Source organism: Rhinatrema bivittatum, chromosome 11 (assembly GCF_901001135.1).
Source record: "Rhinatrema bivittatum chromosome 11, aRhiBiv1.1, whole genome shotgun sequence".
Taxonomy (NCBI): domain Eukaryota; kingdom Metazoa; phylum Chordata; class Amphibia; order Gymnophiona; family Rhinatrematidae; genus Rhinatrema; species Rhinatrema bivittatum.
The window spans coordinates 90,077,598-90,104,108 of record NC_042625.1 but is presented as its reverse complement, the minus strand read 5'-3'; the positions used below and the strand labels follow the sequence as shown (position 1 = coordinate 90,104,108).

At 52.4% G+C, this 26,511-nt stretch overlaps 1 protein-coding gene across 1 annotated transcript; it reads left to right on the top strand.

The window, feature by feature from the left end:
• On the top strand, positions 1-24,563 carry EXTL1 (exostosin like glycosyltransferase 1). Its single transcript, XM_029619223.1, has 11 exons — positions 1-1,229; positions 15,437-15,530; positions 18,734-18,841; positions 19,172-19,291; positions 19,578-19,710; positions 19,811-19,929; positions 20,245-20,340; positions 21,632-21,718; positions 22,431-22,591; positions 23,166-23,337; positions 24,104-24,563. Exons 1-11 carry the CDS (start codon positions 295-297, stop codon positions 24,290-24,292), a joined length of 2,214 nt encoding a protein of 737 aa, XP_029475083.1. The 5' UTR covers positions 1-294; the 3' UTR covers positions 24,293-24,563.
• The last annotated feature ends 1,948 nt before the right edge of the window (positions 24,564-26,511 follow it).

The following is a 26,511-nucleotide window of genomic DNA, read 5'->3' as shown; positions in this document are numbered from 1 at the left end:
TGCTGGAGAAAAAGTAAAAAAAGAAAAAGAAAAAAAATCAGAAAGCAAGACAATTACTGGGCCCCTCCAAAGCCTTCTGCATTAAAGACTGATAGCATTCAAAGAAGAATGGTAAAACAGACAATTAAAATGCAAGAATGTGTCTGCGTGACAGTTCTGCTCCTGAAGCTGCGATTCTGTTATACTTTCCGGCCCGTTGTTTAGGACTTGAAAATTTATGTCTGAATCCACTAAACAGACTTGCAAAGTTTTCATCCTGCTTCCTTTGACTGTGGCAGGAGTTCCGATAAACATATGCAGGCCAGGAAGAAATACACTTTGATGACTTTCTTTGCCTCTTGCCTTCTGCTCTTCTACTTTGGAGGACCTCAGCTGAGACGCCTCGCCATCTTGTCCGGGAAGAAAGCCGAGGAGCTCAAACCCTGGCCCCGATGGACGGACGGAGACCTCCTGAGCAGCTTTGCGACCCCCGGAGAGCTGGAGAACGACGGAGACCCTCACGATCCATCCCCCCAAGCCCAGAGAGAGTCGAGAGTGAAGATCTACAAACACAGCCGGTGCCGCATGGAGAGCTGCTTCGATTTTTCCAGGTGCGAAAAGCAGGGCTTCAGGGTCTACGTCTACCCTCCCGAGGGAGGGGACCCGGTCTCGGAGAGCTACCTGAAGATCATCGCGTCAATAGAGGAGTCGACGTACTACACGCCCAACCCAGAAGAGGCTTGTCTCTTTGTCCTGAACATCGACACGCTGGACAGGGACCACCTTTCCTTTCAGTATGTTCATAGCATCAACGAGAAGATCCAAAGATTCCCTCTCTGGAACGACGGAAGGAACCACGTGATATTCAATCTGTACTCCGGGACCTGGCCCAATTACACGGAAGACCTGGGCTTTGACATTGGGCAGGCCATCCTTGCCAAGGCCAGCTTCTACGCGGAGCGCTTCCGGCCCGGCTTTGACGTCTCCATCCCCTTGTTTTCCAAGGACCACCCCCAGAAAGGAGGGGAGAAGGGCTGGCTGGAGCAGAACGCTGTGCCCCCCGGGAAGAAGTACCTGCTGGCGTTCAAAGGGAAACGCTACCTGACCGGGATCGGGTCGGACACCAGGAACGCCTTGCACCACATCCACAACGGGAAAGACATCATCTCCCTCACCACCTGCAAGCATGGGAAGGACTGGGAGAAGCACACGGATTCCCGCTGCGCCAGGGATAACGACCAGTATGAAAGGTAAAGCCATGGCAGGAGCTTCCGCGGTGCCTAGATCAAGCCGTAGTCCCTCGGTAACCTGCGTTCTTTCACTCAGGCTGCGATCTACTTGGAGGGCAGCAGCGACCAAACATAGTTAACGTTTTTTCAGGACGCGGCTGGCATGGAGGGGGCCGTCTTAACTGTGGTATTACCATTAGTTCTAATTTCACATGCGGGTCAGTTTGAAAATAGTGTGCAGTCTGGTGCGTGCTCTGCTGAAAGGGAGCAGCAGAAGCAGGGCGGACTAGCGAAAATGCCGCTCCTTCCATGGTTTTATAGTTAAGTGAGTCATATTGGTGACATCTCTAGTAAATTTATTACATCGGCGCAGTCGGATGTTCTGTGACACTCGTGGAGGCGGTGCTGGCATTTCGTTTCATGTCGTTTTTCAAGCAAAACAGAACTGCCCGACCCCTCCCCTCCTTCAGTGCATGCAAAGTGATCTTAGTGTGTGCAAAAACCAAAAAGTGGAGTGAAACAAAAAAATGCAAAAACCCTGAAAATAATGTCGCACGAGTGAAGTGTTGTCACGCGGAAGCCTATTTTTTAATGTGGTTTGGCTAGCGCGAGGAGAGCTGCCCTCTCTAAAGGAATGGTATCCTCTGAGCATGCCCCAAAATCCGCCAGCCGTTCCTCTACCCCACCCTCTCGTTTCTGGGCCCCCAACCCTTTTTAAAAATAAAGTTTATTGCCTTTTACCGACGTTCAGTCGGTGTGAAAGTGTTACGCAGACGTTTGTACCACGGAGGACACGTGTGATTACATGGCTCTCCCGTGATCGATTTCTGGGCTTTTCAGCGGTGGCTGTTATGGGCTCCCGTGTGCTTCAACACTGTGAACCTTCAAATGCAGCTACCCGGGAAGTTCCCCATCCCCCGCCCCCCCACCACCTGTCCCCTGACGGCCCTTGCCCAGGGGCCACAAATTATTGCTCCTTCTGGAACTCGGTGGCCATGCACCCTGAGCCAGGCCAAGAGTTGTCATTAATGAGCCTCCCTAGCACCCCTCTCCCATGCTTCCCGCCGTCCAGGAGCTGCACAGCATCCCCTTCCTGCTCGGGGAGCAGAGGTGCCACGCTCGTCACTCAGCCACCAGCCCTGCTCCACGGGGGGGATTCTTTTTTTTTTTTTTTAAACTGAAGCTTTACAGTTGCAGCAGAAGCTTCATTTACTGGAGTGTATTGTATTTTTCTTGATCTCGTTTTGGCCGAGATCCAATATAAGGTCTGAATCACGAGCTGAGGACAAATCCCCTCTTGGCTTTTTGGCTGAGAACCTGTGTAGAATAAGGGTGAAGCTGGGGGGATTAACACCCTTCCACTCAACCCTGTTGGAGATACCATGTTGTTATTATCACCATTGCATTGCCACAGTGTGTGTGAGAGTGTGTGTGTGTGTGTGTGTGTGTGTGTGTGCGCAGTATTTATAAGGACTCTGGGTCTGAATACTTCTTGTATCTTTAGTAAAAATAATTGGTGCCATATGACCCATAATGCATGGTGCCCCAACCAATGAGATTGCTGGAAATGCAACTGAATAGCCTGTCTTGTTTCAACAAGATATAGTATAAATCAGAAGAATTATTTAGATGTGTTTAAATCGCCAATCATGCAAGCAGATTTCCATCATGCTCATCAGAGGTGCAGATGCAGCCACATCTGGGGGATATTGCGATGGCAAAAGCCAGAAAGATGCCTGGCTGCATAGGGAGAGGACTGGTCAGCAGAAAAAGGGAGGTGATACTGCCCCTGTATAGCTCCCTGGTGAGCCCTCACTGTACTGTGTACAATTTTGGAGCCTGCACCTTCAGAAGGATATAAACAGGATGGAGTTGCTCCAGAGGGGGCTACTAACATGGTCAGTGGTCTTTGTTCTAAAGCATATGGGGACAGACTTAAAGATCTAAACATGTAAACCCCAAAGGAAAGGTGGGATAGGGGAGATGTGATAGAGACAGACAAATATCTCAGAGGTTTCCATGCACAGGAGCTGAGCCTTTTTCAATGGAAAGGAGGCTCTAGAACGAGGGGTTATGAGATGAGGCTGAAAGGGGGGAGACTCAGGAAGTATTTCTTTACAGAGAGGGTGGTGGATGCACGGAGCGGCCTCCCAGTGGAAGTGGTGGACACGAGGACAGGGTCTGCATTCATAAAGTATGGGGTAAGCACAGGGGGTCTCTGAGGGAGTGCTGGGGATTGGTGTGGCTGGGCAGAGTAAGTTGACCCTAGGCTAGGGTCTTTTTCTGCTATCGCATTTCTCTATCTCTCAGGGATAGGTGGACTGCCGGCTCCATTCTGGTTCCTGGAAATGTTTGTGAGAAAATAGTAAAATAGGTTTGCAGTGGAAACATTTCAGAGTGGGAAGAAGATTCTCCCTGAAGCCCGGGCTTTTCTGCTGCTGTGAAAATATCCCCCCAAATTCTTCTGCCTAATAATAATGCACTTTTGTCTAATCTATGGCTGCTGCTGCTGCTCGGAAACTCCTGGCACCGAGGCCGATTAAACTGCTGATCAGCAGGATGCACGCGTGCCCTGAGCTCTGAGCCTTCCTACGGTGGGAACGGACTCCCCTAGGGTCAGAACTGTGCCCCGGGGGCCGGCGAACGGGTTAGGACTTGTCTACATATTTTTTGGATTTTCAAAATCATGGGCGTAAATTTCCTTGCTGACCTCCCGTGCACAAATGAGCAGGTTTAGTCGTGTGCCGGTAGTTTGGGAGGGAAAGTGCAAAACGTGAACGGAGCCCCTCGTTGAAATTTGATGTAACTTATTTAGAGTACCTGGCACAGAAAGGAAGAGAAACCCCTCATATTTCGGCAATGTTAATGGATGCCTCTGAGTGGGGAGGACTCTCCCAGGTATCCGAGCATTAGCACCGCTGCTGCTGTGAGGCTGTCAGAGTTCAGCTCTGCTTTGTGGTTCTGGCTCCCTAACAAAAGTAAGATCAATTGCATTTACACCCATTAAGCATGCAGTGGAGAGTTCAAGGAATTAACCGTGCAGGGCAGCCTGGAGAAGGCAGCAGGAATGTTGTGGCTGTAACAGCTGAGAGCATTCACACCTCCCTCTTGGGTACCTGTAGACGGCAAAGGATTCAGTCTTGCCTTGGGCTTTAACCTAAGCACACCAGGGGCATATGTGATTGTGTGTAGGTGACTATTTGTATTGAGAGGTGTGTGTAGATATGTGTTGGTTGTGGCGTGTGCATGTGGGAATGTGTTATGGGGGTGTATGCATGTGCAGGCAGGATGTATGTGTATGATATGTATTGGGGGGGGTGTGTGTGCAGGTGGGATTGTGGGTACTGTTTGTTGTGTTGTACAGCGCTGCGTACAAAGCATGATGATGATATATGTGTTTGTGTGCAGGTGACTATTTGTATTGAGAGGTGTGTGTGTGTGTGTCTAGATATGTGTTGGTTGTGGTGTGTGCATGTGGGAATGTGTTATGGGGTGTGTGTGCATGTGCAGGCAGGATGTATGTGTATGATATGTATTGGGTGTGTGTGTGTGCAGGTGGGATTGTGTGGGTACTGTTTGTTGTGTTGTACAGCGCTGCGTACAAAGCATGATGATGATATATGTGTTGCGTGTGCATGCAGTGTACTCTTTTAAGAGCTGCATTGGTTCCTGCTGCTCCTTTTATCTGACCCACTAAGAATTATGGACAGGTGAGGATGGTCAAGCACACACAGGCCCCTTGGTCAGATGTGTGAGCAGGGAGAGAATTAGATTCCCACCGGCTGAATCGAGTGCTTGCTACACTCCTAACTCCAAGGCCTCATAGACATTTCGAAGCAGCAAGAGAATCTAGTCGGCCCTGACACCTGCCCCTAGACCACGCTTTAGAAATGCTGCTGGCCAAGCCAGGCCACAGATGAGCAGCTAAAGCGGATCAGTGGTGCTTCTAGGGTAAAGCTGATTATTTCCTGAAACTGGAAGAGCAGCTCCTTCCACAGGTCCCTCCTGTGCTGCTGCTCAGATAAAGATGGCTGATGCAGCTTTCTGCTGGAGCGGAAATCTTCTGGGTCTGTCGCATTTTATTAAGGACATAATGATGACGGCTGGTCCTGGAAATGCCACAGCCTCAGGATTATAATAATAGGGAGCGGATGCTACCATGGCCTTGATGCTTGCATCAACTGGGCCGAGCTGAGTCCTGCTGCTGTCACTGTCGGTGGTCTACCTGTGCCCCTCTGCAGGCCGTGGCATAGTATCCTTAGCACAGTCCGGAGAGGAGGGTGCAAGCGTCCGTTATACATCCTATCCACTCTGAACCTCATGCAGCATCACCTCCTTACATGCCTTCCCTTTTCTGCCCAGGCCATTCAATCTTTGCTGTCCTCAACTACAGACACAATCGGGTCAAAAAATGGGACACAGAAGATCAGTTTATTACAGACAGGAAATGATGCGTTCTGCAGAGGGAACACTCCTGGAATCCGCTGCTTGGCTTCTGTGGCTCTCTCTGCCTGCCCCTAGTTGCCATAATGAAGTTGCCAACTGGCTCCAGATTTTCAGCTCAGGCGGATCCAGCTCTGGTTTTACGCCCCCCCCCCCCCCAGCCTGCAGGGACTGCTGGTTCTGGAGTCCCTCTTGATTGCGCTGAGAAAAGCAACCGAGGGCTGGGGGAGGGGGTAAAACGGGATCAGCCAGGTGGCAACCTTGCGCTGTAACAAAAAAAAATGTGCCTTTTTTTTCAGGGCTTGCGATGAACGCCTCTTCCTCCTGGATCACAGATTGCAGGTGTGGAGGGACCAGCATGGCAGACACCTAAGAGCTTGGGCAGGTTGCACTCCCAGCGCGGCTCTTTGTGCGGTTTTGTTATGCGTGTCTGAGTTTAGGCAATGGGCAGCTATCCCCCCAAAAATTCTGTTTCTAGCTGGGATAATTTTATTTTGGTATTGGAAGTGTCACAGGGCCGGTCCGTTCATTAGGCAAACGAGGTGGTCAACCCAGGCTGGGCTGGGGGAGGCAAAAACCTGAAAACCTGCAGGGGCCGCTTGCCCACTTCCAAGGCACAGCAATCACAAGAGAGACGGGAATGGATCCTGCGGAGATATGGAGAGGGGGTGGGAGGGGAGAGAGGGTGCTTGACACTGCAGAAAGGGGGCAAAGAGATTGGGGAGTGAAGGGGAGAAAGAGGAGGATGCTGAGGAGTGGGGTGAGAGAGGGCTGCTCTGTCAGAGGGGAGAGGTTGCAAGGTTCACCCGCAGCGCCAGCCATGACCCCCGCAGAGCTCCCTCTTTCAAAGTGCATCGCAGTTGGGGCGCCCGCCCCCAGACACGAGCCTGGTTCTGTTCGCCACAGCCCCTCCCTGATTTCGGCGGCCAGGCCGTGAAACGGCCGCAGTGTATTTCAGGGGAGCATCGCATCCCGCCTGCGTGGCCGGGGCTCCCGGATCCTGGGTCCTTCCGTCAGCAGGAGGGAGAGGGAACCAGCGTTTCCTGGTCCTGAAGCTTTAGGGCTTTCAGCTGGCTCCGTGTCATCTGGACAAGGGCAGCCGGTCCTGGTTTTACCCCGCTACATCCGTGAACTTGATTGCTCCAGATGTTTGGTGCTTTATGGCGCCCATAAAAGCCGCTCTTTCCAGATGTGTGCCATGCTCTGGTGCTCATTGATTTGGCCATTCCAGATGTTTGATGGTGTTGGAGCTCAGAAAGCTCTCTCACCTCTGGCCTAAGAGAAAAATTCGGAATTATTCTGTTAACTGTCATTTGTCTGTAATTTTCTCCTTCCAAGCAGCCGTTCTGACTTTCACTTCTGCCTAATGAGATGGGTTTCTGCTAAATGTGGAATGATTCCTGGCTCCTTAATACTCCCAGGAATTAATTAAGGCAGAAGAATAAAAGCTTTTTTTTTTAGTGACAGACTGGGTGAGACCAGGAGAACCTAGTGCCAGCCTGGGATAATTTAAAAAGACAACTTGCCTTGTGATAGAAACCGCATCTCTTATTTGCTAATTAGTGCCCTGAGAATTAGGGTAAATTGTGTAACAGTTTTCGCTGTGCAGCCACCTGTCAGATTCCATCTCCTGCCGAATCCTCGGGTTTTCTCGTGCAAAATGTTCCAGGGGGGAATGTCAGGTCATCACGGTCAGGAGGGAGGGATCCACAGGGGAAGCAAACAGCAGCAGCTGCAACAGCAGGACCTGTCTGTGTGTGTGTGAGAGGGAGGGGGAGAAGAGAAGGAAGTGTGGGGGAGAACGAATGGGAGGCGAGAAGCATGGATAACACGTCAGGCTCCCCTCTCTGCTGTAACCAAAGAGATGAGCATCCTGGAAACCCCTTATCTAACTTGCAGGCCGATGCAATACCGTTCGCTGGCCGCAGCGCACGGCTCAACCCGCGATTGGACACGGGTTTTGCACGTGCGTCCATTACCCCCGATAATGCAAAACCCGCACATTTTTACCTGCCAAAATTAACGCCTGCCCCGAGCAGGCGTTAATTTTGGAGGAGCCCAAAAAGTGTACAGAAACGCCAGAAAATACTGCTTTTCCGTACGTCCTCCGACTTAATGTCGTGGTGTGAGATTAAGTCGGAGGAACTAAAAAAAAATTAGAATGTCCCGAAAAAAAAGAAATTACTAAAAAAAAAAAAAAGTGCGCCAGCAGTCAGGTTAGGAAAAGAGACGCTAAATTAACGAGCATCCATTTCCCTAGCCTGCTGACAGCCACCTCTCCCGGTCACCCGCCGCCGAGGAGGCGCTAGGGGTGCGCAGTTTCCCCTAGCGCCTCCTTTTTCCGCGGCACCCGATTTTAATATTAAATCGGGCTCTGGGAGAGGTGGATCGGCGCGCGTTAAGGGAGCGGGTGCTCAGTCACGAGCGCCCGTTTAACGCGCACCAGTACTGCATCGGCCTGTTGGTCCTGAATGCCTCGGAGGGTGGGGTGCAGGTGCAGGCAGCGCGTCGCTTTGTCAGAAGCAGCAGAAAAGACGCTGCGGAGTGTGAGCGTCCTGTGGCCAGCGGCTGGCAGGTCGCAGAGTGTAACGCCGAGGATTGGGAAGCTGGCTCACTTCTAGGGGTGCACCATAAATCTGCTGTGCTAGTGCCTGTGATGGGTAAGGGTCGATTGTTTTTAAAGGTGAAAAACGGATGTGCAGGCCGGTGCTGCCCCTGTGGGAGCTGGGGCAGTACAAGCTGTCGGGGGGAGCGCAGGTGTTGTGCTGTGTCCCCCCTCTCTGTAGAGTGATCTGGGCTTGCTGTGATGCCTTGCACGTTGTGGACTTGCGGTGCGGCTGCTGCTGCTGGCACCTCGCACGTGCCACGTGTGGAGGGCATCGGCTCTTGTGAGCTGTGTTTGTTGGGTCCAGTTTGTTATGTTTTTATGATGCTACCTGCTTGGAGTCCTTGTGGAGGGGAGGGGGACAGAGGAACGTAGAGTAATCTTGTTTTCTCTCTGTTATTTGCATCTTCTGAGCTCTTTTGAAGGAAGGGAAGCTTTTTCCCAGGTACCTCTGCCACTCGAGCCACTCGCAGAAAGATGAGGATTTTAATAAGAATTTCCCGCGTGGCGTTCAGTGAGCCCGTCACTTTCAATCCGTCAGCCAGGGGCCCTGACTGCTCACACTGTCTGTCCCTGCAGAAAGCTGGATTTATTTTTTTTTAAGAGTTATTAGTCTCTGGTCGGGCCCTACGTCCTCTCATTCATGCTGGGATCCCTGTCTCCAGCCTGTCTGTGTTCATGCTGACACCTCTTGGCTGGAAGTGGCCTGCAGAGCCCTGCAAACAGCACACAGGAGTGGGATGGCTTCTGCTATCTGTCCCCAGGAAGGTTGCCTCCCCATGTCATCTTCTTGGGGGGTGGGAGGGGGGAGGTTTCTCACTGCAGGCCCAGGGCTTTCTTTTGAACCGAGAGCGTCGTCGTTGTTCTACAGCTTTTTATAACGATGAAAGTCACACCAAGGCACATAGTGTCCTGTGCTACCTGCCCCAGTTTTCAACACATCTAGAATACGCTGAATGGGGAAACAATCAGCTTTATTCTGCAGCAGTGTGCACCTGTTGTGCCAGTGAGGTCGCAGGCATAAGAGCTTGTGAACCACAGGTGCAAAAAAAGCAGCAGTGTCAGAGACAGGCAGTGATGCAGGGTTAAGAGGGAGCAGAATAGAGGGCATCCCCTGGGTGTAGTAAAGGTAAGCCAGGAAACCTCAGGGGCTCGTGGGAGGAGGTGGTGACGAACCCTGGAGAACCCCCCAGCTCTGCTCTCTCCTATCTCTGCCCCTAGCGCAGTCGGTGACCGGCAGCTTCAGCTTTGTAATTACCAGCGGCAAGCGATAAGCGAGCACCGAAGCCCCGTGCTCCTGCTCTATTCCGACCGAGGGCTGAGGAAGCCATCCGGTTATTTGTCCCTATATGCATCACCTTGCACTTGTCCACATTACATTTCATCTGCCATTTGGACGCCCAATCTTCCTGCCTCGCAAGGTCTTCCTGCAATTTATCACAATCCGCATGTGATTTAACTACTCTGCATAATTTTGTGTCGTCTGCAAATGTGATCACCTGTTCCAGGGCATGTACAGCAGTGATTAGGTCCAAGGGAGATTAGCTGATCATCTGGGGTGCTTTAAGCCAAGAAGTAGTGGCAGTATGAATCTGTTAGTGGGATTAGAAGATGGGATACTGCAGTACTAATTGGGCGGAGGACAGAACCTAGCGCAGTGGAAGAGAGAGACCCCCGGGTAATACAACCAGCCTTACCTGAAATGGTCTTGCGATGAAGCTCTGGGAAGATAAAGACTTTTCTTTATTGATCTTGTCGCAGTTTTATCACAGTTAAGATGGAGTTTTGGGGGGAAGGTCTGGCTTGGCTCTTTTTCTGAAACTGAGGTAGACAGTCCAGGGCCGCCAAGTGACCCAGTTCCTGGAGGGAGACTTAAACTGACATCCCTGTTCACTGTGGGATTTGTAGTCCCTACTTCTGCCGTTTGAAATCAGTGCCACAGGTACCAGAAGGCATTGGGATGGGGGCTGTCAGGAACCCAGGACCGGCCTAACCTGTACCAGTTGTGGGGGTTGTCATGCTAGGTGAGACTCCAGGGCCGCTCACTCATGCCAGCTTGTCCAGACCAGGCTTTCACCTGTTCACAACACTTTACTGATGCAGCCTAACGATAAGCACTGATTACTGCTGGCAGCCTGCTGTCCTCTCCCGGGTCTCTGCCCTCTGACCTTGCCCGTGCAGCCTCCGGAGCTTGCGAGAGCAGGGGGGCTTTCGGTAACTCTGGGATGGCAGAGTTGGGTCTGAAACAATCTCGTGTTACTGCCGCTGGGTTCGCTTACCATCTCCATTTCCCCTTCCCTTAACTTTTTTTTTTATAAACTTTATACCCATTTATTGCCCGTCCAGCAATGTGCATTATATAAAAGCTGAAATCACACCTGGGAACTCTCTGGATTTCCCCTGGAGTCTCAGGGAGGTTGCATCAGCGCCGGTTCCCCAGGAGAAGCAGTTTAAAGCTCTGGGCCTCTCTGTTTACAGCTCCAGGAAGCTTGCAGGGAGCGGGAGGAGAAGGGAGAATCTGAAGCAGAATATGGGGAGAGACTGGAGAGGGGCTGCAACCCACCCAGCTCAGCCTGCGGCTGCGACTCCAGCACCTGGGGCTCACTCGGCTGAGGGTGGAGCGTGGGAGCTGTGACTTGGAGGGGGCGGGTGGGAGGAAGGGGGAACAGGCTGGGGTGAGATTGTTCCTGCGGGGGGGGGGGAGTGGTGGCACTGGCGGAGAGAGAGCGTGGATTAGTAGGGAGAGGCTGGAACAGAGAAGGTTGATTATGCGTTATTCTTTCATCTGCCCCTAAGCACCAGCAGTCTCAGGGCGACCAGAACCGAAATGTTCCCAGGCGTGATGACAGACTAAGATGAATATCTTAAAATACCATCAGACGCTGCCAAGCAGCTCATCGCAGGCCTCGTAGCCCTAGGTGGGGGTTTTGATGCAGCTGAGAGTGAGCGCAAGGCCTTCAGGGTGGCTCCTGATAAAACAGCACCGAACCCGGGGTCGCCGAAGGTGAAACAGAAAGAAACTCGTGAGTGCAGCCCCGGGAGACTTGCTCACGGCTGTTGGGGGGCTCCTCGCACTGCCGATGGGCCCCTGATTTTGCTTTGCTGGGTTCCTGGGACGCTGGGGCTGGTTTTCCCGCTTTGCACAAGTCGGGCTGCCGGGCGTGGCCATGTTTTGTTTTGTTTTTTTGACCCGAGGAAGGGAGTGTTAGCTCCTGAAAGCTACTCAAGAAGTGTATCAAGTTAGCCCAACAAAAAGGTACATTTGTGCTCGCCGACCGTTCTTTCCGCTGGTTTGCTATCAAATCCCCTCTGCTTGTTTGGCCTTGGCCTTCCAGCACAGTGGGCCTTGTGTGCGTAACATTAAACCTTTATGAGCACCTGAGCTAAGCGAGCGCCTCCTCCACAGCCCTGGCCCTCCCGGGGACCCCGCTGAACAAACGGCTTTTCTGTGTACAGACTGGAAAAAAACCAAAAACAAAACCCCTTGACTTTGTTCCGAAAGCCCCGAATACCAGGGCGAGGGCCTGGTCCTGCCACCGCACCTTCCACGGCTCACGGCCTCTGTTTCCCGTTCCAGGCCACGCCGAGGCCATCGATTCAGTCTGAAGGTTGGGGGCCTTCCCAGTTCCTAACGACGCCGCCCTTCTCATGGCGCTTCGGCAGATTCTGGGCGGTTAAACGAATGGCGCATCCTTTTATAACCGTTTAAGCACAGCTCTCAGCGCCTCCTTCCTTGTGAGCCGCTGTTTCTTTGGCTCGCAGCCCAGGGCGGGCAGAGAGGACGCGGAAAACCCGTGACACGGCACGGTGGCCGGCGAGGATGGCAGCAAACGGAAAAGCAGAGAGCGGAGGAGGAGGAGGAGGCTGGTGCCGCACAGCGCCAGACGGAGCGAAAGCTGAGGACGCCCAGGATTCGCCGCCCCACGGCGGCTTCTGCCAATGGAGGCGGTCCGGCCGGAAAGCACGCGGGGCGCGGGGCGCGGTGCTCGCGGCCGAAGCTTCAGGGGAGATGATGATGATGCCGCGAGCAGGGCCTCGTGCCCGTGGCTGTGCCGGTGCAAGCCGAGGCGTGGCATTGGTTAATGAGACGGCGAGGAGCCCAGCGGCGCTCCGAGAATCCATCATCCACGTCTGGCAGAGCCCCAGAGGTGGCCACGCTGTTACTACGCGAGCTCCGGCTGGGCCTCATTTAGCAGATCCTGCCTGTGCCGTCTCTGCGCTTCGGCTGCAGTGGTTGACGAACGAGGTTTCCTTAAAAGGAGCCACATATCTGCCTTTCCTTTTTGGTTGATGACTGGCGCCATCTCCCCACCCTGGAGTGGGCGTGAGAGGAGGTTTTTGTCTTTGGGGGTCACCTCGTTGTGTTTTTAGTCAGGTCAAAGGGTTTCCCCAGCCTTGGTGGCTCATGTGACATGAATGCCGTGGTCAGTGCACCGGTGTCCACGTCGCCACAACCATCCCAGGGCACGCCATAACAATAGGCACCCCTTGTGGGCCACCTCAGCGGATGCAGAGGCCACTGACGGAGGGCACTGAGCCCGCGGTGACTCCTTCTCAGCAGGGCGGCTGAGGCACATCGGCCGGGGACAGCCTGAGGACACTTGCACTGCCGCTGGCCGAGCTTCCCTCCATTTGAGGGTAAATGGCGAACTTTGGTTTCCAGCACCGTCACTCCAGCGCATTTGTGATCGAGTATTCGAAGAGAAGATATAACAATAAATAAAATAGCTGGGGGGAAAAAAAGGAAGGGAGGGTGTAGCGTACAAACCTTGAAAGATCAGGGCGGCAGGGCTGAGCCTCCAGCCCCCTCTCTCTCTCTCCCCCTATCATGTCACCCGCACCAGCCTGGGCGCAGACAGAGGCTTCGGCTGCTCTTACAAGGGGATTAGGGTTTCTGGAAATCAAAGGGTGATAGATGCAGGGCAGTGAGGATGGAGCATGATGAAGGCAGGAGCGACGACGTGAGAAGCTCTTTTCCTGCTTTTCTTACCATCCAACATAGGACAAAAAGCTCCTTGATTTTCTGATTTTTTTTTAAATAATGGGGTTATTATGGGTTCGGAGGTGGAGCGAGGCCTAGGTGAATTTGAACGAAGCTGGGGTGTGTGTGTGTGTGTGTGTTATTTTATTCCTGGCCTCTTGGCTGCTGCGAGGAAGGCCCCTCATTTGCTGAGAATAGTCCCAGATCCAGTGGCACACAGCCGCGGTGCGTCCTGCGTCCAGGCTGGGGGGAGGGGACGGGCAAGGTACTGGCTGCACATATACAGGTCCTGGCCCTGTGTAGGCCTCTTTGTGTGGGTGCCAAGAACAAGCTTGCACAGGCTGGAAAAAAACGGAGAAGCAAATAAGCAACCCGTGCGCCGGCTGAAAGGACTCTCTGTGCAAGCTGCTGTGAGACCCGAGTCATGGGGCGTCGCAGTGAAGCAACCAGGGCTGTGAAAGGCCCAGGCGATATTCTCTGCATAACAGAAGGTTTGGGGGTGGTCTGCATGGAGCGGCAGTTGCTACTACCCCCACAGAACTTGCTGGGTAGACTCGATGGACCATTTTGGCCTTTACCTATGTTATTATGTTATGCTACTTCACATTTACTGTGCGCTCTAGACACATCACCTCCCCTCCCAAAAACTGTTAAAATACCTCCCCCACAGTCTGAGAAGCAGGTTGTTTAATGACCTCTCTTTTCTGTTTTTAATTTTGGATCATCTTCTTCTTCACAGTCGGTCCTGGACTGCAGTGTTTTGTATTGCTTTCCGTCCCAGCGCATCTGCGCTACCCTTTGGCCCTCCTGCCTCATCTTTCCTGCTCAGCCGTGAGGCGCTCACGTGCTGTTACTGCAGAAGAAGAGGCCCGGCCGCAGCCTGGAAAGGGAAATCCAAGCCTTGTCCTGACGGCCGTCCGTCATTGAAATGAATCTTCAAAAAGGACTTTTTTTTTTTTTTTTGTGTTCTTTTAAGAAGATGAAAGAATTGAGGGGATTACTTGTTGTTCCTTGCTCCTAACTGAGCAGAATTTGGCCCAGCTGCTGTGAAAGCACAAGTTTATTCCTGTACGAATAGGAACCGCAGTGGTCGACACCAATTCGTTCACATGCTTGAGTCAGCACAAAGCATCTTGTGCATAAAAATAGCGTCCTTGCCATGTGGGACTGGTTAAGTGGGAGGATGTTTATCCCATCAAAAGCCTTAAACTGGTAATTCATTGTAATGGGACCTGCCTTCCATGAACATCGCGTGTGTATTATAGAAACAGAATCCAGCGGCCCACTCAGTCTGCCTAACACCACTCCTGGTGTAATGCCACAGACCTCGGGTTTTCCCCTCACATCTTCGCCCCCTAGGGCTCCTCCCTGCTTATCGCAGGCCTTCTTGGATCCCGTCACCGCTTTTCTCTCCACCGCCTTCCCGGGAGTCCATTCCATGCATCTGCCACTTTTTCCGTGAAGAGATGTTTCAGGAGAGGGTGCATCCGTGTCTGGGATGGGCGCGGCGCGCGCAGGCAGGGAACCGAAGCAAGGAGTTTCCCCGCTCACAAAAGGTGCATTCAGAAACGTAGGCGCTGCTCAGCGGCCCTTGCAGATGCGGCGGCCCTAACCCGGGTTTTGTTGGTGCTGGAAACTGTTCCCCTGGTCAGAAGTAGTTTCCACCATTGCTGTGCTGGCCCTTAAAACCACGGGACAGGCAAACAGAAGTGTTTCCTGCTCTGGCCAGATAAGTCCGTACTCGTCCTGCTAAGTGGCGGAGGCTCACTGCGTCAGGTATCTGGGTAAGGACGGACTTATCTGGCCACTGTTAGTGCCGCAGTTACAGACGCGTCCTGGGACGGCCGCCCCCACCCTTCTCGAGTTAAAATGTGCATTTGGCCTGTGCTGAGCCTACATTTTCCACTAAACTCCCGATGCATTTGCATAGCATTTACCTTACTGCGTCGGGAGTTTAAAGAAATGTTAGCCGTGCGCTGAAACCCCAGCGCACAAGTTTCTTAACGCGCAGATTATTGCCTCGGCCTGAGAGGGAGCGTGTGCCGAGGTGAGCTCTCGGGGGACTGTGGTTTGTATTTGGCCGCATGTCTTTTCATATCCCACTGCTCTGTTAATGTTTCTCCTCCGATGTTTGTTTGGGAGCCGAGGCCGAAGTTTCTCACAGAAAAACCACTCTTTTTTTTTTTTTTAATTTTCCAGGTTCGACTATCAGGAGCTGCTCAGGAACTCCACGTTCTGCCTCATCCCTCGAGGCCGGCGCCTGGGCTCCTTCCGCTTCCTGGAAGCCTTGCAGGTGAGCGACGGGGAAACCTCTCGCCCGGGCCGCTCGGGGAGGGCTCTGGAATCCGAATCGCCGCTCCTGTCTCTGCTGACCTGCTGCTCGTTCACGCTCAGAAATAACCCTGATAGTTCTCCTGATACTACCTCTAGCCAGATCCAGTTCCGTCCCCGGCAGTGACCGGCACGAAACCCATTCCCCAGAACGTCCCAGGTAGGGACTGGTTAACTGTTTGCACTGGGCCTGCCACCTTTGCCCTGCCAGCAGATATTATTCTGGACGCAGCACGTCTAGCCCAGCTGCTCTCCCGACTCTCTGCGGTCATGCAGTAATTTATTAGGTGCTCCCAGGACCGAGAGGGTAGGGACAGGACTGGTGCAAGGCTGTTAGGTGCCTTCTGCCTTGCGTTTGCCTCCCTGTCGCACCTGCCCCCCCCTCGTGCTGCCCCGCTCGGGCTCGTGCACTCTCTCCCACTCCTCCGCACGGAGAAAGCCAAAGCAAGATGGTGGGAGGTGTCGGGAGCTGGAGTCTGGTCTGAGGGATCCGTCGCAGGCGAGGGGTGTGGGGGACCAGGTTATCGCACAGCTGGCGAGCTGTCGGTGCCTGTGAGGGAGAGAGAAGCGCTGGCTCGGGTGAGGACGGACAAGTCGGTCGGCACTGCCGCGGCTGCTGTCCCGGGCACCCTGGTGCATAGTGGGTAGACAGTCCTGGGTAGGGTGGCCACTGCCTGGCTCCCATTTGGAGGGGCATTAGGGACCTGTGCGAGAGAAACAGCTGCCCCCCTCCACATCCAGCTGCTCTCAGCAGTGCATAATGGTGCAGGTGTGTCGGCTGTGAGGGACCTCAGCTCCTTTAAGCTCAAACTCTCCTGCTAGGAACCACTGGCAGGAAAAGTGTAGGCTCAAAGCTATCTTCCAGGTGTTTGCTTGCAGGCTGTACTGTAGCGGCTACGGCCCAGAGCTCTGACATGACACCTGGGGAAATCACCTCAGTGTTCATCACCTCCAGTCAGCTGTGTGACCTTGAGCAAGTCACTTAACCTCCTTATTCGGCCTGTAAACCAGGGGAAGTGACCTTATACTCTTATAATTTATCGTGTACACTGACTGTAAATATTAATTTTGCTGTGATCTCTCCTCCATTCCCTGCTGACAGAGGCCTTCACTGGTTCTCCTTCACTCTTATAGAACGGCTATGAGGGCTAAGTGTGAAGGGTCCATGGCTGGTTCCGTCCGCCTGCCTCAGCTCTTGCAAGGTGAAAGCTTCAGAGGGCCGGGACGTGTGCGCTCCAGCCCCCAGGGCGAGGAAGCACGACAGCGTGGGTGGGTGGGGGGAGGCCGGTGGCTGGCCGCCTGCCTCTGTGGTCCAGACTGGTGCCAGAATCCTTTCTGCCTCTGTCTCCTCCTGCGGCTTCCTCCGCTCCCTCTGGCTTCACGTCCCAGATCTGCTTTCTCTGGTGCGGCGTCAGAGCCGGACCCAGCTCCCTTGCCAGGAATTCCTCTCCAGTCCCTTGGTCAGCCACCGGCCTCCCTCCTCCCTGGGGATCAACTCCTTTTGTATCTTTTGGAAGTAAAAGCAGATCTTGCCACCACTTTTGGAAGCCTTCTCATTGTTAATCAAATTAAAAGGAAAAAAAACGCCAGGGTCCTAGTTTTGTAGGTGTGGAGATGGTATTTGGGATGCTGGTGAAGGTCGTAGACTTCTGTCCTCTCCCCAGTGTTGGTTTTTATCCTACAGTTTTCTGGCCGTAAAATGAGGTTGGCTGCAAGCTTCCTTGCCCCTCCCCGAAACCCCCCACTCTCTGCTGAGCAGGCAGTTCTCAAAATCAGGCGGCTGGAGGGAAAAATGATCCACGCTCAGCTTCCCAAACACCGCAGCGGACTTTGGGGCGCCTACGTACGTGTGGGGGGTGTAGGAGGGGGGGAGATCAGAAGAACCAGTGCTGCCACCTGGGTCCCTGCAGCAGAAGGAAATCCCGAAGGGGCCCTGAACGCCGAAGCCTGCCCTGCTTTCATTCTGTATCTGACGGCGAGCCAGACCCCCCCCCTCCCCCCCCCCAGTGCTCCTTCATTGAAAGAAACCTGCATCTGTTATAAGGAGGATTTGGTGCTGCAGTGCGTGGTTGCTAGAATGGAACGATGCAGGGCACAGATTACTTTCTTTTTATTTTGGTGTCGGGGGGGAGTCAGAAATCGAGATTTTCTCCGTTACGACCGTCTCTTAAGTGGGACCGTTCAGCGCTGCCACGGAAATGAGAAGCAGAGGCAGTAGAAGGGAGATGTATTATAAAAGAAGTTGCTTATCTCACTGTGCATAGTCTGTGTGGGTTTCTGAGGGGGGGAGCGAATGCACGAGGGGAGCCAACAATTAAACGGAAAGAAAGATCAGCAAACACACAAAAATTGTGTGCCTGCAGGTGAGGCGCTACCTTTTTATGGCACCAGCTCAGCACGTTCCTTGAACTAGCTTTCGGGAGCCAATGCTCCCTTCCGCAGGTCCGAACCGAATGAGCCGCTCAGAGGAAAAGATAACAGTGCCGGGAAAGTAAAGGCAGCTCTTCCCGTTCATTTGCTTTTTCGCTGAGTTTGCTCCTTCGGTTTTCTTCCTGCATGGGCCTGGATTTGTCACTAGGGATCCATCATGCCTGGGCCTATCATGGTAAACATTTAGGGGCATTGGGCTGGCGAAGATTTGCTGCCTTCCAGCTCTGCTGAATGTAACGGAGCCTGACAGGAGCTGGGGAGCTGAAGGTTTAAAAGTGCCTAGGGGTGGCAAAATCCTAAATCTGTCCCTGTTCGGACGGCTCTTTTTTTTATGCTCTAATAATCCAATAAAATGGTATCACTCTCTATATATTTTTTCAATATTTTATATGATATTTTGTTTTTTGATCTTTATTTCCATGAATTCGAGTGCTCACGCTTGACATGCACGTTACTAAAACTGTAAAAAGAAAAGCATCCACTTTTCGATCTCTCGTGGCCTGCCTGCTCGTTGGGCAGCAGAGCTCCCGGCTGTTCCAGGGGTTTCTCTGCAGCAGCGCTGGGTTTTTATTGCATTTACAGCAACCTCTGAGCTCTGCGCCTAGAATTTATATTTTTGGAGTGGGAGGGGAAGGATGGGGGGGGAGAGGACGGGGACACGTTCCTGATGTGTGTTTGCCAGCCCAGTCCCTGCAGCTCCTCTGCTCGCTGAATGACGTTTTGCTGTCGATCCAGGCCGCCTGTGTTCCAGTGCTGCTCAGTAACGGCTGGGAGCTGCCTTTTTCCGAAGTCGTGGACTGGAGGAAGGCCGCAGTTGTAGGCGACGAGAAGCTTCTTCTTCAGGTAAGGGAAGAGGCGCCATCCTTTCTGCTTTTCAAAACATCCCGCCCGCCCAGCCGATGGGGCTTGATTAATTAGGAGGTTTCCAATTAGGACAAGACGCTTAATGACCCAGGCCACGTCTGTCTGCCACCCCGGCGTTTGAGGGCAGGGAGAGAGGATGTCTTAAGTTCCTGTGGCTCCGAGCTACGCTTCCTCCTAGCTGCCACTCTGAGATGTTTGTGGCTTTGACTAGGTCTGAAGATGAAAGACGAGCATGGCGGGGTGTTGCACTCGCCGTCAGGACGTCTACGCTGCTTTTACCCCTGCCGCTTGCTCTCTCTCTCTTCCCAGATCCCGTCCACGGTGCGCTGCATCCACAGCGATAAAATCCTGGCCTTCCGACAGCAGACGCAGTTCCTGTGGGACGCCTACTTCTCCTCCGTGGAGAAGATCGTGCAGACCACCCTGGAGGTAAAGTCCACGCTCCCAGGCCTCACCCTCAGTGACCTCTGCGAAAGGAAGCTGCGGCCCCGCTGCCGCTGCTGCTCGGGGGCCTGGGGAATCCACAGCCCCAGCTGGTAACGGAGCTCCAGGTTTCACAGGCACTTTCAAGGTTTTGGGGGGAAATGATTTTTTTCCCTTTTTTTTTTTTTTTAATTTAGCTTCCTTGGACCTAACTTCATTTCGGGCGTCCATCAGGAGCTCGCTGAGCAGTCCATCTGTGTAAGAGGTTGTAAATAACCCCTTTTTCTTCCAGATCATACGAGACCGGATATCTGGGCGGCAGTCGCGTCAGCGCTTCCTTTGGAACACTCTTCCTGGAGGGCTCCTGGCGCTGCCGCAGTATTCCACACACCTGAGCGACTTCCCGTTTTACTACCTGAACCACGGTAACCAGGGACTTGGGAGAGTATTTCAAGCAGATTCTGCCATGGGCTGCCGGCGTATTCCTGGGGGAGGGCCTCAGCTCTCCTCTTCCTTCCCTTCTAGGTCTGAAGCCTTCCAGCAAATTCACGGCAGTCATCTGGGCGTCCTCTCCGCTGCTTTCCCAGTCTCAGCCTGTCCTGAAGCTTCTACACGCGGTCTCCGAATCCCAGTACTGTGCACAGGTCTGTCGGGCCCCTGCCATTACTTCTCTCTCACGCCAGGGGTCCCACCTTCAGTATAAAGTCACTCCTTTTGTTTCCCTCCCACCTCAGCGCGCCCCACCCTCTCTCAGATTGGCGATATTAAGATAAAGGGGATGATTTTGTTTTGTTCTATTTGTAGTTATTTTAATATGTTGTGTTATTGCTGTGCTGGTCGATTTGGTCTTTAATTTTATATACACCGTGTTGGGGAATCTGTTATAAAGACTGGGGAGGTGGTTATATTAAATAATAATTTGTCACTTTATCGACTTAGCTGGGCTGTCTTGGCTTTAGATCCTGGTCTTATGGAACAGTGAAAAACTGCCTCCCACAAGTGATAGATGGCCTCGAACAGCAGTGCCTTTGACGGTTCTTCCAGGAAAGAGGAAGGTGATTTTTTTTTTCTAGTATTTATCCAGTGCTGTAAACCAGGGGCGTTACAACAAACTGCCATACAGGTATAATGAGACCCTGACCCAGAGAACTTACAATCTAAGTTGGCCCCTGTGAGACAACGTGAGAAGCCCAGGGGCACAAGCAATGCCAGCGGGAGCAGCACGATCTGAACGCAGGTTCCCAGCCCATTGCTGTAGCCTCTAGGCTACCTATTCTTCCTGCTGGCTAGACTGGAGGAGATAAGACAGTTTCTGTGATGCAAATTATAACTGACTGTAAGTCAATCAACCCATCACTAAGTGGCTTTTAAGTGGAAAAATCTGTATTTCCACCGAGTACCTTGCAAACAAAATGTATCACGTCACCAGGGATGCATTAGAGGACAGCACAGAAATGCGCTGGTGTAAGAACATCCCAAATAGGGACGTCAATGTAAAAGTGCTTCACAGAGGTGATTTACATAACAGTGCAAGGCGTAACGCCATTAATGAATGCTCTCGGAGTGCTGAAGAAGCGCGATGAGTAATTGAGCTGGGCTTAGATCCGTGGAAATGTCGGTCCACCAAAAAATGTTCTAGGACACCCACTCTCTTTTGCTCATTTTGTATTGACCTGTTGAGTGGCGGTCAAAGGCCTGGTCACCAAAGTATAGAGCTGGCCCAGTATCACCCCTAGCCTGTGTGCTGGTTCTTCTTTCTGTGGAAACACACAGTAACAAGATCTCTTACACAAACAGAAGCGAGATTGCTTTTAGATCTTATACCCTGGCTGTCTGTGGTCAGTGCCGTGCTGGTTTCAGCCATGTTCATGGCCATGAATACATTTCCCCTCTTGCCTGTGCGCCTTGCAAGGTTGTGATCGCCACGGTGCCCGGGCTGCCTCTTCTATGTACCCGTGTAGGCCTGCATGTGCCTAGAGGTGCCACACATCTGTTAAGTAGCAGGGGTAAGTGCGCCTGATGGAGATGCGCCGGAGCAGCTCAGTAAAATATGTTAAGATCAGAGCGCCTTGCAGAGACGCCTGGAGTTTATGCATTCATGTGGGATACTCTCATTTAACAACTAACATTGATTAAAACTATGTTACCGAATATTATGGCACCTGTGTAAACTGATAGAGGTTAATAGCATTTCTTTTGTGCCTTACTGTAAACCGTTGTGACGGTACCCATCTTAACGACGGTATAGAAAAAGTTTTAAATAAATAAATACTGCGTTGTGTCTGGCTCGTGTAATGGAGAAATCTGCCTCATACGGACACCTCCCCATTTTCTCTCGTGCACCAGATGAGCCATCGTTTCTTCCCTTACAATGAAATCATGACGGACGCAGTGCTAAGTTTGGATGAAGCCACCATGCTTTCAACCAGCGAGGTGAGGCGTGTGCAGAAGGTGAGACCCATGGGTGAGACCTGTGATTGCCGCTTGGCGCTGGAAGTGTTATTTGCCTCGTTTGAGCCACGAATGTCCCTCATCCTGAGAGAATGGGGATTCTGGGTTTTGAGGCTTCACGATCCATTAATGACATAAAGGTTTTCCATAAAGAGGTTAAGGGCATACTTGGCCCTAGAAGCTTTCGGGGAATCAGGTTAATGGTATTTCAGTGCTTGTGTTTTCTCTGTGCAGGATGATTAGTTTTTAGATGTGATGTTTTAACTTAATATATTTATTGTAAAACTGCTAATCTTGTTTTTTCGTTATGTATTGTAACCGCTTAGCTCGGCTGGTTTGCTATAAGTGGGTTATAAAATATTTTCAAATAAACAAGACATGTTAGGGGTTGAATTAGCTCTGGTTTGAAACTTGTGGGCAGCAGTGCCATTCATCAAGGTTTCAGCCCTGGCTACAGCCTAGGCACCCATCTTCCATATATATTCAATCACCTTTAAAAAAACATCTGTATAAAGTGTAGCGTGTACCTCACATTCACTAAGCAGCATTCAGGCCTCTCCATGGGAAACGTACATATCAGCAGGGCGGGCAGAGGAGGGGAGGCAGTTCCAGAAAGCCGTGCTACGGAGCATCCACGCCGTGTGGCTCTCGTGGGTCCTGGTGGTAATCCCTCTGTCTTACGGGGGGTCTGCAGGTAGACTTCGCCTTCGTTACCTGGAGGAGCTTCCCTGACCGAATCGTTGGGTTTCCCATGAGAAGCCACTTCTGGGATTCCAGTAGGAACCGATGGGGTTACACCTCGAAATGGACCAACGAGTTCTCCATGGTGCTGACGGCAGCTGCATTTTACCACAGGTAACCTCCTGCAAGCACCGCCTGATGCTACCTTTCTCTGATGTCCTGTATTTGCCTTCCTGTTGGAAAACAGCAGGTTGGCAGCTGGACTCGGGGGTGGGAGGGAATTCACCGCTTCATGCCTTTTCCCTGGCAATGATTTCTATTCGCTGCTGCTGATGCTGAGGAGCAGTGGGGGAGGAGATGGAACTGGAGGGGATGCTTCGGGAGGAAACGTGTTCACAAAGGCACTTTAGATGCGATCAAGGTTAAGTTAAGTTCCTTGGGTTGCCTTTCAGTTTCTCTCTCCATTTTCAACTGAGTTAAGTGACTTAAAAGCAGAGTTGGGTAATTGAAGTAGAACTGATTTATCTACAGGTTGCTTCCATTTTCTAAAGCAGACTTGATTTATCCGTGGCCCTGTTGAGTAATCCATGGCAGGGTTGAAGGCTCTACAGCAGACCCGAGTTATTTACAACAAAGCCAGCATCTTTACGGGGTAGCTGAGTTTTATACGGCAGCCGGGAATGAGCTATGACCTGTATTATTTATGGCTGATCGTGCTCTCAGCCGGAGTCTGTAATGTTTCCCACAGGTATTATCACAGGCTCTTCACGGACTATCTGCCTGCCAAGCTGAGGAACCTGGTGGATCGGATTTCCAACTGTGAGGACATCCTGATGAACTTCCTGGTATCGGCTGTCACCAAACTACCTCCAATCAAAGTGACCCAGAAGAAGCAGCACAAAGAGCCACTGTTCCAGCAGGTACTGCCACATCAAGGGCGACACCAGCACCGGGAGACAAAGCCCTCTTCCAGTGCCAGTCAGAACCCGTACTGGGCACCGGGCGGCTGGACGAAAGCTTAGCTCCCATTTTGAGTCTTTGGATAAAATGCTTACGGGTGGGTTTTTGTTGGCCAGCGCACGTAAATTCCGGCCTTTACGCGCGTGGCAGGCCCTGCGTGCGCGGAGCCAATTTTCAACAGGGCCCGGCCCATACGCGTGAAGGCCAGTACGCGCAGAAGTGGCGGGCCGGAGGAGGGGGGGGGCGGGGCTGGAGGTGGCCGGTAGAGCAGTCATTTGCCGCTGGTCGGGGGAAGGGACTGCCGGCGTGCACAAGTTGCTGCAGCTCCAACGGAGCAGTAAAGCCACAAAATAAAAACGTAAAAAGGTAGGAGAAAGGGTTTAGGGGGTGGGGAGGAGAGGGGAAGGGTAAGAGAGATTAGGTAGGGGGTAGGGAGCTAGGAGAGGCCTGATCGCGTCGCCGCGCGTATGTTTGTAAGATTAGTGTCGTCCCCCCCCTGCGCTCACATGCACGCATGGATTATAAAATCCGGTACTCGGGTGCCCGCGGCCCCCAGATTTTATAGCATACGTGCGCCGGCACGCCCATGTTATAAAATCGGCGCCTCCATACGTGCGCGCCGGGAAGAGCGTGCACGCTTCTTTTAAAATCTACCCCCTTGGTGCATAAGAGCCCGAGTGTTTTCCCCACTCCTCTCTCTCGCCCTCTTTCTTTGTTTCTCTGCAGGAGTTGAAGAGCTCCACCCTGTCCCTGGTGAATCTGCGCTTCTCCCAGCGGCAGGACTGCATCAACCAGTTTGTGTCCTGGTTCGGGTACATGCCTCTGGTGCACTCCCAGTTCCGCTTGGACCCAGTCCTCTACAAGGACCAGGTCTCGGTGCTGCGCAAGAAGTATCGGCACCTGGAAAAGCTCTAGAGAGAGCCGGGACGGTAACTCAGTGCCTCGTGGACGATAAATACTCCAGAGCAAAGCTGCGTCCAGGTCATCCTTGGTGTTTTTTAGCCAGGGATCAGTTAATCTGCTGGAGAAGGCTGGGATGGCTGAGCAGAAGAGTGGACTATGCCTGGTGGAGCAGCCTCCTCCTGGGACATTCAGTTTACTGGTGATTACTATTCAGATGACAAGAATTTTAATATTTATTATTTTAGGGTGCTCCCCACAAATGTTAATAAAAGTTTGCAGAGAGCATGGTTTGGGATGGTTTCTTCACTCACAGTCTCAGCGGTTCTGGGATTTTAGACCAGCAAAGTATGTATATGCGGGAAGTGGTTGAATTAGCACTGGCGTCTGAAGCTGGGGGCAGCCAGGCCAGCTGTGATGGCTTCAGCGCACCACTTCACTGCTCATGAATACTCTTGGTTCTGGTGAAAGCAGTAAAAGTCATTTGCCATTAGAACACACAAAGCAGAAAAGCTTTTTTTTTTTAATTAATGTAAATGTTTCCAATTATCTGGTCTCCTAAAAAATATTAGTCTGTAAGGCGGTTGTATCAATGTTTTCATGTGTGATATTTAGCACATAGCAGCAGTCATGTCCAGAGCAGGCAATGGCGCCACCTGTTGCCTAAAGCCATTAACACACCCTGGCTCCTCGCAGGTTCTCCAGTTCTAGGGATGAATCCTTCACAAGGTGCCCAGTGAAAGCCTCCAAGAAAAGCTGAGGCTGAGAAACTACTTCTGATCAGTGGCCAACCTAAAGTATTTGGCACCCCCACCAATATGTAATTTAAAAAATTCCTAAAGATTGATAAAATATTTCAAAACAGCAGACACATCAAATAACACCCAATAGTTAAAACTAATAAGGATTTAAAAAAATCTCTCACCCTCCATATCTGTCACCCTGAGATTGTGGTGAACTGGGTCTACACACTCACAGGGACACAGACAAAATATTCTCCCTCTGTCTCTCACACGCATACAGGCTTGGTGGGAATGTTGGGAATTATTAGGAAGGGAATAAATCGGAGGATGTCCTAATGCCTCTGTCTCGCTCCACGGTGAGACCGCTGCATGCACCCGCAGCGCCTGTTTTATCCTGCAAAACCTAAGGCCAGCCCCAGAGCTGGCATTAAGTCTGGACGTGCCTCAAGCCTCCACTGGCTTTCTGGTGTTCCCCCGACGTCATATTGTGGTGATAGTAAGAAGGAGGAGCCAAAGGAAGCAGCGTCGTGGGAGAAAAAGTTCTGACGGCGGTCAGGTTAGGCAGAGGAGCGCGCAGTGTACCAGCGCCTGCTTTCCCAGCCCGTGGCCGTGATGCTAGTAAATTGAGCCTCTGCTTTTCTAACTCACAAAGCCACGTTTCCAGGGCGCCCAACGCGAAGGCTGTGCCGAAGGACGCAGGGTTTATCCCTGGCACATCTTTTCAGCAGGGCAGCTCGTTACCGTATCGTACTGGGCGCGCCTTAGGGAAACGGGCGCTCCGTGCAAGCGCTCGTTTTCCACATACTGTTTACTGCATCAGCCCCACGGTGCCTCGGGGGCGCGCGTGGGGAGTGGTGGCTGAACAGAATCAGAAACTGGATCACGGGGAGGCCGGTACCATTCATCCTGGGCCCTCTGCTTAGGTTTCTTAATCTGAATCCTTGGCGTTCATCCTACACTATAGGCAGTGCCCCGGGCTCCTCCACTTCTGTCAGAAGAGCCACAAACCCCAGCCCCTTGGCTGCGTCATTGAATCTCCATGGGAGACGGGCCAGGCTGAATCGGAGGCCACGGTGGCTTGCACACCTCTCCCTTCCCTCCACCCCTGATAAGTCCCCCCTCGTATCCCCCACTGCTGATCGGGGTTTGGTGGTGCAGAGCTGCCACGGGCCTGGAGTGTCTGAACCCCTGTGAATTAAAGTGCAGCACTCCAGTCCCAGCGGGCAGGAGAGGACGAGGAAGCAGCCCGAGATGCTGTGCCCCGTTGTCCTCCAATTACCAAGCCTGGATTGGAGGAGGGGATGGGAGAGGGAGGGAATCATTGCAAGGTGGGGGGGGGGGGGGGGGGAGTGAGAGGAGATCAGCATGCTTGGGGGAGTGGAGGGGTAGGGTTTATGATGAGTGAATGACAGGACATCGGAGGGAGCCTATGTGCGAGAGGGAATTGGCAGGAGTATGTGGGGGGGGGGGGGGGGGGGAGTGAGTGAGAGA

Coding starts and splice junctions, on each gene's coding strand:
- EXTL1 (XM_029619223.1), top strand. CDS start 295: ATGCAGGCCAGGAAGAAATACACTTTGATGACTTTCTTTGCCTCTTGC. Junction 15,531..18,733: donor GCTTCCTGGAAGCCTTGCAG/GTGAGCGACGGG, acceptor CTGTCGATCCAG/GCCGCCTGTGTTCCAGTGCT. Junction 23,338..24,103: donor AAGAGCCACTGTTCCAGCAG/GTACTGCCACAT, acceptor GTTTCTCTGCAG/GAGTTGAAGAGCTCCACCCT.